Here is an 18,533-nt window from a genome sequence, read left to right as displayed (position 1 = left end):
TAAATTAAATAAATTATGATATTTTCTTGATTTTATAAAATCATGACAAATCAATCTCTTGATTGATTTTTCATTAATTTTCTAATTTATTATTTCATAATTCATAATTCTCTCGTAACACTTTTTACCAAAAATAATTAGACTCATCTCCAACATCTCTTGCATGCTCATCATCTCGTGTATATTAGATCTCAATTTCAGTGTGATTTCCAAAATAGGTACATGATGCCTTTAAAAAGTAAAAAACTTGTATTATTCGATTAGAGAAAAAGCCAAAGAACAAACTCAAATTGTAAACCCTAAAGCACAAGAATGAATGAATCGACGGGACGGAGAAGACTCCATCCCCTCAAGAGCCCAAAACCCTCAAACAGCATCGAAACCAGGCTCAAAGACCGGAGGTGAACTTGACACCTGCCTTAGAAATCCACTTGTCTCCATGTATGAACGACTTGACTGTGAATTTCTGTGCTTGTTTATCTTTAATAAATCTTAGACCCTTCCACTTCACCCGATCTTTGGTGGATGAACCAGGACCATAATTTTGAAACTCGGCATAGAATATGGTATCTGGAGCAGAAGTGCCAGTCCATGGCATCCATCCTGTAGGATCGATGATCTTGTCCAGCATAGACTTCATGAAGATGGTCGTCGAGTAGGCCTTCCACGGCCTTCCCAGGTACGTTCTCACCGAAGTCATGTTGCCGAAGGGGGTGATGCTGCAGTTGTGAATGGAGATCCCAGTGTTCTGATTGGGATCCACCTTACCCTGGGCCGTGATTGTGTCCTGTTGCCCTTTCATGGGGACCCTTGGCCTAATGTTGCAGTTCTGGAGGACGGCGGCGGCGTTTCCGAAAATGAAATCCACGGTACCGTAGATGTCACACTCTCGGAAGAACTGGCGGAGGGAATGTACGTAGAGACTGTCCTGATATGCGTCGACGCGGCAACGGTAGTAGATGGACTGGTCTGAGTCCGTCATTAAGGCGACTGCCTGATGCTTGCTTGCACCGGCGGTGTTAAAGAATCCCATATCAGAAGCAATGAAGCCCCTGCCAAACACAGCTGAGTGATGGCGGCGCAACCAACAAAATTTGCTTAGTTAGAGAATTTTGCAATAGAACCACGTACTAGATATAAATCACTGTTAACTAATGCAGGATGAGAGAGTTTCGGAACTCACCAAATGTTGCTGTCTGGAAGGTGGGGGTTCCGTCTACGAAGTTCTCACTGCCGGAAACCCTGGTTGCATCCTTCCCATCACCGACCATCATGACATTCCATTTCGACTTCTCAACTCTCACGTTTTCATTGTAGATCCCCTTCTTTACGTAGATAATAAATCTGTCTTTGCTCTTGTCAGGAACAGCTTCAAGAGCTGCTTTGATTGTTTTGTACCTGCTGGAGCCATCTTTTGCCACCACAATATTTGCAGTTTTTCTGCGATCAGAACTTTGGAGCAGCTTTCGATCTTTTGAAGACATCCAGTAGGGTAGTTCGTCGGAAGGATGCGACATCAGCCTTCTCATCTTGAACGAATCCAGGACGTTGAAGATTCCTGAGAGAATGGCAAGACTGTTGCTAGTGAATTCTGTTGAGTTCTTCAGCGTCTCGGCAACATGGACTTGATACTGTTCTGTCGTGTTACCGAAACCATCTACGCAAGTATCCAGGTAGGTTCCCGCTGCGCTTAGCCACGTCTTCAGGTCCTCCACAGCTTCAGGTAAAGTGATGTGGGGAGTGGAGAGTGATCCATTAATTTGGTCGACGGCAAGGTCCAGGAGCTCCTGGCAATCCGCAAGAGCAGGAGAGGCTCCGAGCTTCTGAAGCACCTTCGAAGCTTTCAGTATGGCGTCCATGGCAACTTGCATAGATAATTGGAAAAGCGATTGAGGATCCACTTTGCCCGTTATGTCAGCGTGAGAGAGGCTCTCGTGGCAAGAGTCTGGGTACTGAGTTAATTGGCAAACGGCTTTAATGGAAGTAGACAATGAGTTGGGTCCTGGGTCGGCAGACTTGGATTTTCCGTCGGACGACCCATGACCTGTACCCAGAACGGCGGCAACGATGACTGCAACAAGGATGACGGTGGAGAGGCTTATGATGACGATCCTCTTTCTTGTTCTCTGGCGAGCTTCAAGCCTTTCTTGATCTGCCTCGTTGACCTTTCCGTAGGCTTTGATAGAAGGAACGCTGCCAAAGGTTGCTGCTGCCATGCTTTTGATTCCTTGACTGGTTTCTGTGCGATCTAGCTTAGGATTGAGCTCGCATTTTTATACAGGGGAGGTAGCGGACGTGGGATGCATTACCAGAAAGGAATTGAAAAGAATCGATGGTGGGTTCAACTCTTCAACTCTGTAGTGCTTTACATGTCGTAAGGGCGCAACGCTCCATCGTGAGCACACATAAATTTTTAATTCAATTTCAATTCAATAGATCAAATCCTTGAATACCACAAAAGCTCACCAAATTGTGTTCCCGGCCTCCATTGGAGCACGAGAGGGTCCAATTCAAGTCCCTTGATAATGAGAACAAGCTTATCCAATTTCATATAAAACTTAAAGAGAACAATTGAAATATGTCCAATTTCATATGCTAAAATATATCTAAATTCATATGATGTTCAGATTTATTGTGGTAATATGTCCGGCTTCATTCTCCCATATTAGAGACTAGATTAGCCATAAGAATTAATCACGTCAAACCTACACGATCAAGGAAGACCCACATATCTAAGAGTATTGTAAGATGGGCCCAAGCACATAAGAAGTAGGATCCACCATGATTACACGAACTGGCATCTTTATCACATAAGTAGAAAGATCGAGAATGACTCACACAGATCACCACAATCTAGTTGGAAAATCAAGCAAGTCTATTATTTTTTTTCTCTCTCTCGTGTGAAGTGATCTCTCTCTACTCTCCTTCATTTTCCTTCTCTTCTCTCTCTACCAGAAAACTTTTCTCTTTTTCCATTTTTTCTTTCTCTTTCCCCAATCGAACATGGTATCAAAGCAGGTTCTATGAGTTGACGTGGTCAACCTATAGAGGTAATGTGATCATTTTCTCTAAACCTTAAACCCTAAGTCTATGTTCATAGTTTTTTTAGTCCCTACACCTGTAGTTTGTTTTGTGTTTCACCTCTATATTGAGTTTTTTATATTGCAAATTATATATTGACGAAAAGATATTTGAGTCTACTTTCCAAGGAAAAACAATTTTTTTTCCAATCGGAGTTATCTACTGAGAGACATCGATATTTGAATGAGCAAATGTTAGATTGCAAAAGAGATTCGAGCAACAGCAGAAAGCTTCAGCTTCTGAGGTATTTTATGTTAGCAAGAATTAGACTTTATATGGAAAAATATATATCAAAAGAAATATCTGTAAGTCTATTATTTTACCTATTCAACCAATTTTTTATTTGAGTTATCTACAAAGAGAAATCGATATTTGAAGCAGCAAATGTCAGATTGCAAAATATGTGCGAGCATCAGCAGAAAGCTTCAACTTCCGAGGTATTTTATACTATAAAAAAGAGACTTTATATAGAGAATTATATATCAAAACAAAGATATGTAAGTCTATTTTCTTACCTATTCAACCAATTCTCGGTATGATTTTTTTTATAAGGAGATATTGATCTTGGAAGAGTCAATGGTCATTCTAAAAAAAAAGCAGAAACAGTACTTAGTTCGGCCAGATGATAGAGACCGAAATATATCAGATTATTTATCTTCTGCTAATTATATTTTATGAAGATTTTTATACTTGGATGAAAGGTATTTAAGTCTAATTTTAGTAAAAAAAATTTCATGTCAATCTGATCTATATTTAAAGATATATTTGCATTGGAAGAATCAAAGGTCATGTTGGTATCCTATTGCATTGAAAAATCCGAATTTAAGCCAATTTTTTTGCGTCACTTTTTGAGTTGCTATATCAAGAAAATATCTCACTTCTCCCTGGTTTAAGGGTTTATTACTACATCTGCGTTATTTGGACTTATTATTTCATCTATGATATTTGGTTCAAGCTGGGATCAATGCCATTACCTCCGAGCTTGAGGGGGAGAAGTACAAAAAGTACAAGAAAGGGGTATTTTATTCCAGATGTTGTGAATAAATTTTATGTGACCAAAATATTCAAGAGAAGGGGAGCACAAATGAAGCTTGTGCATCTAAGAAGAAATTTTTATATCGGATTATTTCATGGGTTTTTTAAAAAAAATATTATTTGGTTCGTGTTATGTGTGTTGGAAGATGGTCGTGTTATATTCAGCTGTAGCTATTATGTCTCTTTGGGAACATTATTATCGAAGAAGAGGTGGCCTCATACCATTATTTATTTGTCCCAATCAAAAATATAAAAAATGTCAATGATTGGGATTCCATGACGGAGGAACTTAATACCTCGTAAAAAATATAAAAAATATCAATGGTTGGGATTCCATGACGGAGGAACTTAATACCCCGTCAAAAATATCAAATGTCAACTGTTGGGATTCCATGACGGAGGAATTTAATACCCCATCAAAAATATAAAAAATGTCAATGGTTGGGATTCCATGATGGGGGAACTTAATACCTCGTAAAAAATATCAAATGTTAATGGTTGGGACACCATGACGAATGAACTTATTATTACATCTAAGTTATACCCCCCCTGAATTGGGCAACTAAGCCTCATGGAAGAGATCACTAGCGTGAGGGGGCGTGTTGGAAGATAGGGCCCAAGCCCACACGACTAAGAAAGACTCACATATCTAAAAGTATTGTAAGATGCGACACGCGACCAATAAAAGCCACATATCTAAGAGTATTGTAAGATAGGCCCAAACACATAAGAAGTAGGACCCACAATGATTACCACGAGCTGACATCCTTATCACATAAGTTGGAAGATCAAGAAGGACTCACAAAGATAAACTTGAGCTGGCATCTTTATCTTATGGTCACGTCCTATAAGAGTTCTAGTTTGAGTTATATTTGTCTTTTATTTATATTGAGTTATTTAATTATGCTAAGGCTTACCCTTAAGTGTTAAAGTTTGGGTGTATTTGGGACAAAGGTAGTTTTATTGTAATTGGACTCTACTACCTTCCTCTATTATAAATAGAGGTTCATGTACTCTGAATATGATAAGTTAATGAAACTAATGAAGTATTTCTCTTTTCCATAAATTCAACATTTTTATCCATCATCCTATGTTATATATGTTGCAATAATTGAAGTTGTAATTTAAGAAATAGTATGAGAAGTATTTCTTCTTCATTTTCATCACGGTATCAGTGCCTAGGCTCTAAATTCTTATTTTTTTCACTAGCCTTTATTGCTAGTAGCCACCACTGTTTCAGGTTTTCATTATTTGAAAAATTGCTTTCACCCCCTTTTTCGGTCTATTTGTTAGAATCTTTTCACTGGCCTTCATTGCCAGACTTGTCTATGGTGACAGGTGTTGTCACAAGTTTCTCTTTCCTATCAAACTTATCAATCATTGTAACTTTGGAACTCATCCAGATTGAATGGAAGGAACTTCATGGATTGGTATCATTTTTTGAATCATCATGTATTAGAGCTAGATATGTATCAACATATGAAATTGGAATCTGCTACAGACGTGGAATAAATAAAAGACATATTGGAGAAGAAAAGACTGTTCCATTTCTTGTTGAGACTCAATCTTGAGTTCGACCATCTATGTAGTTGTATTATTGGTAAAGAACCCTTTTCTTGATCTTAGTAAAGCTTTTACTCATGTCTGAAGGGCTAAAAGTCATAAAGAGCCCTTTTCCTGATCTTACTAAAGTTTTTACTCGTATTGGGTGACAAACAAACTGATCATGAAAAGTCGACTATGGAAATTTTCACATTGGTGGAAACTAAGTTTGGTTCTAGTGGTGATGATCACAAAAAAAAAGGGTTAAGAAAGATGAAAGGCAGTGTGACTATTGCAATAAGCCCAAACATACTAAGGAATCATGCTGGAAGTTACATGGGAAACCTTCCAACCAGAAGAATGAAGATGGTAAAGGTATCCAGGCAGCTACACAAAGTCAAAGAGCAGTCCATCCCAATAGTTTAAGACACTTTATTTAGTAAGAATAGTTAGAGCATCCATATGGACTATCGAGTCAATTCAAATTTAATCCAATACCTTTGCTACTAGTTTCAATTGTTCAAAAAGGTAATTATCTTGTTGCCCTTAACTCTTCTTCAGGTCACACTCTATGGATAGTTGATTCAAGTGTTAGTGATCATATGACCAATCTTTCTCATTTTTCTCATCCTATACTCCTTTGTCTTAGTAATCTTAAAGTGCATAGTACTGATGTATCTTTATCTCCAATTGTAGGGAAATGTTTTATTGTTCTTTCTAAGAATCTAATGCTACAATTTGTCTTACATGTTCCTAACTTGTCTTGTGATATTTTGTCCATTAGCAAACTCACTAAAGATTCAAATTGTGTTAGTAAGGGGGAGCGGGGGGTTTGTATACATTGATGTGGAAGTTGAAGTTAGACTTCAAATTCAAAGCAATGATTTGATTCAACTTCAATTATTCCTTGAGTGTTAGTATAGACGAGTTCAAATGCACTAGAAAACAGATTTCAGTGCTAGTGCCCCAAAATGAAAAATATGATGTAAACAAGAGAAAGAGTAACTTTTTATAATATACTTAAATAGAACATATACCTAAACAAATAATTAACCAAGATAAACATGGTTACTATGCTAATAAATAATTTAATGTAGTATTAAAACATATTAATATACTAAATACTATATTATATTAATTAATGATTACAATTTATTATAAAAATAATATAATAATTACTTGTGACTATAAAATAATATACTAATTAATTAAATAGTATATTATTAAAATAACATTGGTTTAATTTTTCCTAACTTAGGAAAAATTAAATCAACATCGTCATCTTCCTCACGACACTGATAATGGCAGGGAGACAACGGCACGCTAGCAGGCAATGGCGACGAAGGCGGCGCTCCAACGGTACGCCGAGAGGTAAGGAGTGGCATAAAACTGAGCTGGTTCGCAAGCGGCTAGAGTTTGGCTCGGTTCGATTCAATTTATCTGGATCGTGGAATGAATTCCCCCCGCATTACTTAGTTCATTAAATAAAGGCGTTACTATAGAATGAATTACATTGAAGTGAGATTACACCACTTCATTCGCTCAATCAAAAATCGGGGAAAGCTGATGCATACCTATTTTGTGAATCAATCGATTGAAGCGCGCGACGCGCGTTGCTCCTTCCCCTCTGCCCCCATGATCCTTCAACAAAGTTTTTTTTTCTCCTTCCTATTCCCCCACCCCCATTGGCCTTCCTCCCTCTCGACCTCCCTCTCCTCTCCCTCTCGACCTCCATCGCAGATCACGGGAGGCCGAGCCTCTCGGCCTCCCGACTTCTCTTCTCTCTTGGCCTCCCTCTCTTCCCCCCTTCCCCCTCTCCCGTTGGCCTTCCACCCTTTCCTCTCCCTCTCGACCTCCGTCGCAGAGCCTTTTGGCCTCCGTCTTTTCTCCCTCTCGGCGTACCGTCAGAGCATTGTCGTTGCCCGCTGGCCCGCCGTTGAGGAAGACGAGACACGCTAAGGAAGAAGATGTTTAATTTTTCCTAAGTTAGGAAAAATTAAACCATCGTCATAATTGGTTTAATTATCCAATTATTTAAACCATTAGTTTTTCATATTTTGTTAATATATTATTAATTAATAATATGTAAAATATATATTATGTTATTGATAAATTGATATATTTATTTATTTATTTTGTATATTTTATTTTGTATTAAAATAGTGAGTTTTAATATTAAACTATATCTTATGTTATTACAAAATAATTTATTTATTTATTATATTTACTTATGTTATTGTTAACTTTTTTATTTATTTTAAATAATTTATTCTAGTCACATGTAATTATTGTTTTAATTTATAATAAACTATAATCGTTAAGTAATATAATATAGTTTTTAATTAATTAGGATATTAATATATTCTAATACTACACATTAAATCACTTATAAGGGGGGGTTAGTCCACAATGAAGTGGAAATGAAGTGGAAAATTGAATTGAAGTGAGATGAATTACTTCCACTTCAACTCATATTTGGGTGTTAGTCCAGGCCAGTTGAAGTGGCTGGAAAATAGATTTCAATGTCCTTTCTTAAATAAATGATTATAGTTTATTATAAATTAAAACAATAATTACGTGTGACTACAATAAATTATATAAAATTAATAAAAAATTTAAAAATAACATAAGAAAATATAATAAATAAACATAATGGTTTAATTAATTATAAAAATTGGATAGTTAAACCAATTAATGATTATAGTTTATTATAAATTAAAACAATAATTACATGTGACATGAATAAATTATATAAAATTAAAAAAAATAACATAAGGGAATATAATAAATAAACCTAATGATTTAATTAATTATAGCAATTGGATAATTAACCAATTAACGATTATAATTCATTATAAATTAATATACTAATTACGTGACTAGAATATATTATATAAAATTATTAAAAATGACAAAATAGTGTAAGGGAATATAATAAATAAACATAATGGTTTAATTAATTTTAGAAATTGGATAATTAACCAATTAATGATTACAATTCAATATAAATTAACATACTAATTACGTGTGACTAGAATAAATTATATAAAATTAATAAAAATTAAAAAATAACATAAGGGAATATAATAAATAAACCTAATTGTTTAATTAATTATATCAATTGGATAATTAACCAATTAACGATTACAATTCATTATAAATTAATATACATACTAATTACGTGACTAGAATATATTATATAAAATTAATAAAAATTAAAAAATAGCATAAGGGAATATAATAAATAAAAATAATGGTTTAATTACTTTTAGAAATTGGATAATTAACAAATTACTGATTAAAATTCATTATAAATTAACATACTAATTACGTGTGACTAGAATAAATGATTTAAAATTCATAAAAATTAAAAAATAACATAAGGGAATATAATAAATAAACCTAAGTGTTTAATTAATTATAGAAATTTCATAATTAAACAAATTAATGATTACAGTTTATTATAAATTATTATACTAATTACGTGTGATTAGAATAAATTATTTAAAATTAATAAAAATTTAAAAATAACATAAGGGAATATAATAAATAAACCTATTTGTTTAATTAATTATAGCAATTGCATAATTAAACCAATTAATTATTACAGTTTATTATTAATTATTAAACTAATTACGTGTGAGTAGAATAAATTATTTTGTAATAACATAATATATAGTATAAAAATACTTAATAAATAAAATTAAAAAAAAGGTATAAAATGACAACAACGAATATAATTAGAGTAAATTATTTCTATCAACGAATTTGTGCGTTTAACATCATCAACTTACTAGTTTAGTAGATACGAACGACAACATACATGTTCAAATGCAATAAAGTACAACCACTAATAATCACTCCACATGCTAGTTGCTATGGCATCTCGAAATTGTGCAACTCTAGTGGATTCTAATGCACGACGCCTCCGCATTGTTGTTGACAGGTTGCCTTCATCCCCAAGATCATCGCTATCTCCATCCAAATTTTCACCTGCTAATCGGACCTCATCACCTCCTCCACCTACCTCATCATCGGAATCATCATCTTCCAATTCAAACATATCATTGTAATCCTCTTTATGTATATAATTGTGTAATATGCAATAAGCTATAACAATTTTCATCTGGATCTTATTTGAAAACGGAGGAGCGACTTTCAACATTTGGAATCAAGCTTTTAAAGCACCAAAAGTTCGTTCAATAGTATTTCTCAAAGATGAGTGCCTACGGTTGAATAGCTCTTTATCATTTCTAGGAAGGTTGTCTCCAAATTCTTGTAGATGATAACGAGTTCCTCGATATGGAGCCAAAAATCCTGACATATTTGTATAACCAGCATCGACTAGATAATATTTACCTACAATACAAAATATTTTTCACATAAGATAATTGAAGATAAAATTAAAAAAAATACTACATAACAATATATTATTTACCTTCAGGTACACAGATTCTATTTCGGCGAGTCAATGCGTCATTCAATACACGGGAATCAGCTGCTGATCCCTCCCATCCAACAAGTACATAAATGAATTGCATATCAAATGTACATGCTGCCATCACATTTTGTGAGAGATAGCCTTTTTCTGTTCCAGAACCTTTGTTGTTTTTCAAGTGGGATGTTTGCTTTGATATGAGTTCCATCAATAGCTCCAATACAATCCTAATTATATAATTTCAATTAATACAAGTAACTCTAAATATTAATCTAAAATTATTCATTATATGTCAAGTGATGTTACCTTAAAATACGGATTAAACATTGGATTGTTTAAAATCTTCGAGTGAGTCCGTTCTGAAGGTCGTTTGATGTAATCAGGCCGAAGTTTGATAATAGCATTCAACACCTTATTGAAATATCTACTTATAGTCCAGTTTGATCTATCAAGAATCTCTGCTGTGACACTATACGCTTGTCCTTGACCAACAGTTAGGAGAAAATATGCAAGTTGTTCTTCCACTGAGATGGTCTTTGTAGGTGATAAAAATCCTTTACTATAAAGTATCTCTGCCATTTTTTTAAACATAATTTGATTCATCCTGTAAACTTTTCAAAATTTAACAAATGATTTCGCTAATGCCTTTTGCAAATAAATTGGACCACTAATCCCACGAGGACGTAATGTACGTCTATACCTATGGTTCATATAGTATATTCCCATCATGTACATAAGACATGTCAATAAAATCATTCTTGTATTCCTATTTTCGTCTTCCATGGAAACTTGCAAATACAATCACCACAACCATAATAACGACTACAACAATAATTCCTGTTTCTTCCTAATATCATAAACACAAAAACATACCATGTTCTTCAATCATAACCTATTTTTAATCACACCTATATAAAACCATCTCCAATCACACACCCACAACATTCATCCACACAATAAGAACACGACAATCATGAAAACCCAAATCTTAACCATAATAAAATTCATAATCTATCAATGATACGTCTTATAAAGTCATAATTAAAAAAACATAATTAAACTTCAAAACAATCGTCCCAAAATACATAGTGTACTTCAAACTATTGACTACATTTCACCAGCACAATATTTAAGCCAATTAATTCGCTCTTCCACTGGCAGCTTCGTGAACATGTCCTTCTTCATTGGTGTATCTAACAATAGAGGAGCGCGAAACTTCATCTCTACCGACAGGTCCGGGATTTCTGTGAGTGCTTCATACCAATTCTCTCCGGTGGTCTTATCATTTTTAGATTGTAGAGATTGCAGTAGGGTGGCAATTCTTGTCATTGTATCAGCGAACATAATACTATCATTGGTGGCCATTTGTGGTCTCTTTCTACGACGACTTGAACTTGACGGGTTAGTACTTGGAGACTGATCAGGTGTCTACTCATTTTCTGTGGCGAAAGAGTATCTCTACCTAAATCGACGTCCTCGAGCTTGTCCACTCATTTTCTTCCTGATGTTGGACATCATTGCACATGTCTTCGTCAGTTTGACTTGTTCTCCCCATGGCTATTGAGTTTCCCACTACCAAAGCCAATTTGTCATAAAGAGGGCAGCCTTCTTGTCTATACTTTTCAGCTTCTTTATGCTCCTACAAGGATAAAACATCATTTAGATGACTTGGCATAGAGTTCTAGTAATGCGAAAAACATACAAAATGTTTTACAGTCAATCATAATTTACTGACCTTGATATAGTCTTGCCATACAGAATGACATGCAATAACTCGATGTGTGGTTGCATCCCAACCGAACCCGCTAGTGTTGAGACAACTTGTTACTACTTGGTAAGTTTTCTTCCATGATCTTGTTCGATTCTTGAGCTGCTCAACAATTTTTTTATTAGCTGTGTCTTCATTGAACTTATTGACACAGTCCAAATATACTTCATGCTTCCAAACCCCATTAGGCATCCTATTCCCCATATTGACTTGCTCAACCAACAGATCGAGCATTCTGTTGTCATCATCGAAGGTCCAAATGTCATATAATCGAGGAGTTTGTTGTCTTCTTCCAGCCATTTATAATCTAAATCCGAGATGGTTGTCATGGAAATTTTTTTTATCAGACAACCATTACTCGTCGTAGTAACTAGGGACACACAGAAACACAACCAACAAATAACAAAATACCATGTGGTGGATATTTATAACTCCAAAATCTCCTCACCACATGACATAAACATTCCATAACACTTCAAACATATTCAATAACATTCTAACACATTTCAAAATTAATCTAACTAATTTCATTGCAGATGACCAGAACAATGCAAAAAAAAACTCATGAAGTCCAAATTCACCGAACACCCCTGGTAGAGCCCCATATGACTTCGCAGTCACTACAAACCGTACATCGTCATTGATGGGGGTCGGGTTTCGTTGGCTAATGGACGCCCGTGTAGGCGACTCAGCCTTGTTTGTATTGGACCATGTGGTGGATATTTATAACTCCAAAATCTCCTCACCACATGACATAAACATTCCATAACACTTCAAACATATTCAACAACATTCTAAAATATTTCAAAATTAATCTAACTAATTTCATTGCAGATGACTAGAACAATGCAAAAACAAACTCATGAAGTCCAAATTCACCGAACACCCCTGGTAGAGCCCCATATGACTTCCCAGTCACTACGAATCGTACATCATCATTGATGGGGGTTGGGTTTCGTTGGCTAATGGATGCCCGTGTAGGCGACTCAGCCTTGTTTAATTGGACCATGTGGTGGATATTTATAACTCCAAAATCTCCTCACCACATGACATAAACATTCCATAGCACTTCAAACATATTCAACAACATTCTAAAACATTTCAAAATTAATCTAACTAATTTCATTGCAGATGACTAGAATAAATTTGTTAAAGGCAGTGACTTTACAGCTAATATGTTTGTTAATACGGTTCTTATTGACATGTATGCAAAGTGTGGAAGCTTGGAGCATGCTCATTCTATGTTTAAGATCTTGTGGAAGAAGGATGGAAATATTTTCCTTTCATGAAGAGAGACCATGGCATAGAACCTCGTCAACAACATTATGATTGTGTGGTAGTTCTTCTAGGCCGAGCTGGGTACTTGACAGATGCTTATCAGTTTGTTGAAAGTATGCTAATAAAACCAGAAGTAACAATGTGGTGGGCACTGTTAAGTGCCTGCAAATTCCTTAAGAATATAAAGTTAGGACAATATGCAGCAAAACAAATTTCTGCTCTTGATCCATCAAGTGCTGGCCACTATTATGTGCAACTTTCAAATCTTAGAAAAGAAGAAAAGAAATTTTTTTGAGTATTATCTTCATAGCACATCTCTCTGCAGGGCATTTTACTTTCCAAATATTTAATTCCCCCTTTTCAATACTCTCAGATTTTAAAGGTTCATACCAAGGGTAGTAGCTGAACCTTCTACATATATATCATCATCAGATTTACTCTCCTGAGTATGTACCTATCGACATACTCTTTCTTACATCCCCATGTTATCTCCAAGATATATGCCCATTCGTATATAAATCTCAGATTTTAGAGTCCGGCCAATTTTCTTTTTACCAACTCTGGTTTTAAGATAGGGATTGCAGCAACCATCTTTGAGCATTTTTAAAATTTTTTAAAAGCAAATGGGGAAACGTTATAGTTCTCTTAGTCAGTACTCTTCCAAATTATTTATTGGGGCACAATCAAATCTGTAACAAACCAACTAATAAAATGGGAGTTATGTTTAGAGTCGGAACAAGTCACTTCTGTGACGGTTGTAGAGTTATTGCTGATAAACAGTATAAGAAATAAATGCGATCACAAGTTTATGAAAGATAAAAACAGCTTCAATGAATGTGATATTATTGGAATTAACTTGGCCACAATCAAGATAAATTACGCACAAAAATTAAAATTAACTCAAACACAAAACTAAATTAGTTGAAAAAAAATTAGGGTTTCAGATTACCTTCTGAAATTTGGGGGAAATCACCGCCGAATGGGGAAATGTAAGCCCAATGGAAGAAATCGACGCCTAATTGTCGAAAATCGAAGAAGATTGAAGGAAATCGAAGGATATCGAAACTGGAATAGGTTAAATCAAAGGAAATCGGGGGAGGAGGGAAGAGAAGAGCGAGAACGAGAAGGAAGAGGGAGGCCGAGAGTGAAAAGAGATGGAGGCCTAGAGGGAAAAGAGAGAGGGAGAGGGAAGAGAAAGGCCGAGAGAGAAAGAGACGAGAGAGGGAGATGGGGCGAAAACGAGAGATAACAAGAGAGAGGGAGCAGATACAGTAGAGGGAGCAAAGAACGAAGACGAGCGCCGAGCGAGAGGAGCAGAGCGAGCAGACGAGAGCCGAGCGAGAGGAGCAGAGCGAGAGGAGCAGAGCGAACAGAGACAACGAAAAAGAGAGAAGAAGTCGGGCAAAGGAGCAGAGCGAGTAGACGAGAGCCGAGCGAGAAGAGTAGAGCGAACAGAGACTGCGAAAAAGAGAGAAGAAGTCGGGCAAAAAATTTCGTCGGGAGACGAAGGCTGAGCGAGAGGAAATGAGGGGGATTTTTACTTTCGGGGGGGGAAAGAAGCAACGCCGTCGCTCGTGGTAAGTGGATGACTTGAAAAAAAGGGCTGAATCAGATTTCCGTCATTTTTGCCTGAAGAGATGAAATGGTGTTATCTCACTTCAATTCAAGTCATTCTAGACTAACGCCATAAGTGGGATGAACTAGGTAATGCGGGGGGAATTCATTCCACTTCATTGTGGACTAACCCCCCCTAAGTGTAGTAACCATATTTATTTTGGTTAATTATCTGTTTAGGTATATATTCTATTTAAGTATATTATAAAAGGTTAATCACTCTCTTCTTTATACCATACTTTTCATTTGGGGGTACTAACACTGAAATTTGTTTTTTAGTGTACTTGAACTCGTCTACACTAACACCCAAAGATGAGTTGAAGCTAAATCAATTCATTTAAGTTCAATTCAATTTTTCACTTCAATTCAAAGTTCGAATAACCCCCCCTTAAGTTAACTAGCCGTAAACCCTAGAAATTTCACCCTCTAAAACCCTAAATCTCGTCTACTTTGTGCATTCTCTATCCTCGCTTCACACTTTTTTTTGTTTCTCGCATTGTCCGCTTTTCTTGTGATCAATTCGAGGTGAAGCTTACCTTCGTTTTAGTGTCTGTTTCGTGGTTTTTCTCCTCTTGTTCTTTATTTCGTGTTTTAATCAGCAGATTTTGGGAGTTTCAAGTTTGAAATATACGGCTTTGTTTCAGAAGTTCTTGTTAGTGAAAATCTGACCCTTTTTTCTGAAATTGTTTGTTGGTTAAAGTTTATTTTTGCTTTCGTGGGAGTTTTCACACATTCTTGCTTATTTAATTTGCGTTCTTTTGGGTATGTGTTCCGGTTTTGTATGCTGAGTTGTTTGCCTCCCCGTGTTTGATTTCTTGAGTTGGGTTGCATTTTAGGTCTCTTTGGCTTTGATGAACAGTAGTTCTAGTTTTGACTGGAATGTTTAATTATCTTGGAGGTTTTATGTTATCCATTTGGTAGGGTTTGCTTGCTTAGGAGGATGTTCTTTCCAGATTTTCTACAAGGAGGATTTACTCGTGTTCGTCTTGATACAAAAGGGTTTTTGTGACTGTATGGCAACTTCTTTGGACATGTCTCTTGATGATTTGATAAAGAGTAGAAACACTAGTCAGAGAGGCAGAGGTCTAGGGGCCGAGGCCGAGGGCGTGGTGGCAACTTTTCTTGGAGGTGAGAGATAGGCATACCCCCTCGAGGGCCTCTTAGAGTGAACAATCGATCATCAGCTCGCTCTGTTGCCAAGGCAAGCTCAAAACTATAGCTGTTTTTTGTATATATTCGAGAGTATCAATTCCTGTAGAAACGCCGAGCCAAACACAAAAGAGCAGAATATTAAGCTGATTTTCCCCTTGGGGAAGCTCAAATTCGAAGTATCCAATAAAGAAGTTTTGGTTTCTCTCGCATTCTAGCATAGTTTTCATGGACTGTCCATTTAAATGGTTTGTCCAAGGAAGGCAACTGTGGGGATCCTCTTGGTAAACATGAAATTCATCAATAATGCGCCTTTGACTATATGCTAGTTTATGGAAGGAAGAGTTGCTGGAGTTGAGGTCGGAATTGGAGCTCTCACTAGTTGCATATTTCTCATTTTGTTTGTAATGGGTAGATTTCTTGCTTCCTGTTATATCTGTATACTTTTGTTGCGAAAGTTTTAGGGTTTGATTACTGGCTCCAGTGAGAAAAATTCAATGTTAGTGGCTACTACTACTCTGTTTGAAGTTTCTCTTTCGTTTTGTGGAAATTTGCTCACTCTGATTCACCTCTTGAAGAGCTCCGGGTGTTCTGCACTTAACTGGTTGTGTGCTGACACATTCTTCTCCAAATCTGGATTTTTATTCCCCTAATTTTCACCGGTCTTTCGGCGGAGCTAAGGATTTGATATGGCAACATGATTCATTTGACAATAGCATGTGAGAGTTGCTTGTATTGGAAGTGAAACTGGTATCAAGAATTACTATGAACTATTTAATTTTATTATGGGTCAATGATTATCACCTTTGTCCTTCTGTGGTTTGGGAACCATGATTAAATTAATTTTCTAACTTGACCAGAGAGGGAGTCATCTTCACTGTATAAAAAGTCTCCACTCGTCTTCAACTTTCCCTCAATTATACGGACCAGAAGCAAATGGATTCCATCAACTCCTTCAAAGGCTACGAAAAGGTGAACGAGGAGAATCGGGCCTTCCGCCGGAAGTTCCGTAAGCGTTACGCCATCATCGGCGCCTCAGTGGTCGTCCTACTGGTGATAATCATCGGAGCCGTCGTCGGAACCAGGGTTAACAGCGGCGGTGGCGGCAATTCCTACCAGTCACCGACTTCCACATCTCCGTCAACTTCGATCAAGGCCGTCTGTGGTGTGACCCAGTACGAGGATGCATGCGTATCGAGCTTGTCTTCAGTGGATAGCTCCGAGGGGGATCCAGAGCAGCTCTTCAAACTGTCGATGAAAGTCGCCGTGGACGAACTCACCAAGATTTCCTCCATTCCCCAAACCCTCAAGGCCCGATCCAACGCCAAGATGGTCCGCGACGCTCTCGGCGACTGCGAAAGCTTGATTGAAGATGCTATCGATCAACTCAATTCATCAATGGCACTGCTCCTGCCGGGGTCCGACGATGGGAAGATTCTATCTGAAAAGAAAATTAACGACCTCCGGACGTCGCTCAGCGCGGCGTTGACCTACCAAGAGACGTGCCTGGACGGACTGGGAGACGCCTCAACCGAAATCCGCAACATAATGTCTTCCTACATAAAAAACTCCACCCAATTCACGAGCAACAGCCTGGCCATCGCAACAAAGATAATCTCCATTTTAAAAGAGCTCGACATTTCCCTTCACCGCAAGCTTCTGAGCGCCGAATACTGAACATCGTTGTCGGGGAAGGATAGAAGATAGCTTCAAGCCGAGAAGCCGGGGGCGAACGTGACCGTCGCCCAAGACGGCAGTCTAAATAAAATCGACGGAACTCCGACGTACGACTCCGGGGCTATTAGTAAGTAATCATCTGCAACAATTTTTTAAGGTGCAGGGTGTGGAAATATGTCACTTATGCGTGACAGCTGTTCATACTTTTGTACGTGATATATGGTGACATCTTTTGATGGACCATTGACCACGAAGCCTGCTATCAATCAAATAACCACGTTTGGACTACACTAAATCTATCATTACTTATTAGCTAAGTAAGATTGAGAATTAGACGAAATTTCTTGGCATGCAAAGGACTCTGATAATGGATGAGCCTGTTATCGATCTTTTGCTGCCTCCTTTTGCCAAGGGAGCTCCTTCGGCAACCAGAAGAACATCATCACTGCTAGTGGATCCCAATCAAGGCTGCACTATTTCACCTCAAGGCAAACTCCCAGCTAACATCTATAGAAGAATTGGAAGGAAGAAGAAATATTTATCGTGTTTTATATTCATGAATCATAGGTATTTATAGGTTACAAATAGATATGATTTATAGGATAAGTATTATCGACAGGATTACATAATAAGTTGTTATCCATTATTTCTATCATGCCCCAACAAAATAGAGCTCTTAGAGGAGAGTCCAATTTCGGTCTTCAAGAAGATGAAGCGTGTTCGTGGAAGCAGTTTGGTGAGAACATCTGTTAAGTGATCATCAGAAGAAATTTGAGTAACCCAAAGAGCCCCACTTTGAATTTGTTCTCAAATGAAGTGGTAATCCAAAATTACATGTTTCATGCATGAGTGGAATACTGGATTGGAGCACAGATTTATAGCACCGACATTATCACAATAAATCACTAGTTGTTGTAGAAGAAAAACACCAAGTTTAGTGAGAAGAAAACA

General features: G+C 36.9%; 2 protein-coding genes across 2 annotated transcripts; one reads left to right on the top strand and one right to left on the bottom strand.

Moving 5' to 3' along the window:
• Positions 1–388: 388 nt before the first annotated feature.
• On the bottom strand, positions 389–2,216 carry LOC137959598 (putative pectinesterase/pectinesterase inhibitor 24). The gene is made up of 2 exons (XM_068806956.1): positions 1,184–2,216; positions 389–1,065 (listed from the first exon to the last, which is right to left on the bottom strand). Exons 1-2 carry the CDS (start codon positions 2,214–2,216, stop codon positions 389–391), a joined length of 1,710 nt encoding a protein of 569 aa, XP_068663057.1.
• A 14,158-nt stretch (positions 2,217–16,374) lies between these two features.
• On the top strand, positions 16,375–17,877 carry LOC137959980 (pectinesterase 1-like). Its single transcript, XM_068807418.1, has 2 exons — positions 16,375–16,655; positions 16,766–17,877. The coding sequence occupies exon 2, from the start codon at positions 16,842–16,844 to the stop codon at positions 17,580–17,582; it is 741 nt and encodes a 246-aa protein (XP_068663519.1). The 5' UTR covers positions 16,375–16,655; positions 16,766–16,841; the 3' UTR covers positions 17,583–17,877.
• Positions 17,878–18,533: the final 656 nt, after the last annotated feature.

The sequence above is a fragment of the Aristolochia californica genome, unplaced genomic scaffold (assembly GCF_029961685.1).
Source record: "Aristolochia californica isolate CCGP_79_NKW_82.1479 unplaced genomic scaffold, dmAriCali1.0.hap1 SCAF_3, whole genome shotgun sequence".
In the NCBI taxonomy this organism is placed as follows: domain Eukaryota; kingdom Viridiplantae; phylum Streptophyta; class Magnoliopsida; order Piperales; family Aristolochiaceae; genus Aristolochia; species Aristolochia californica.
Note: the sequence above shows the minus strand (reverse complement) of the source record. Positions and strands in the feature narration are given on the sequence as shown.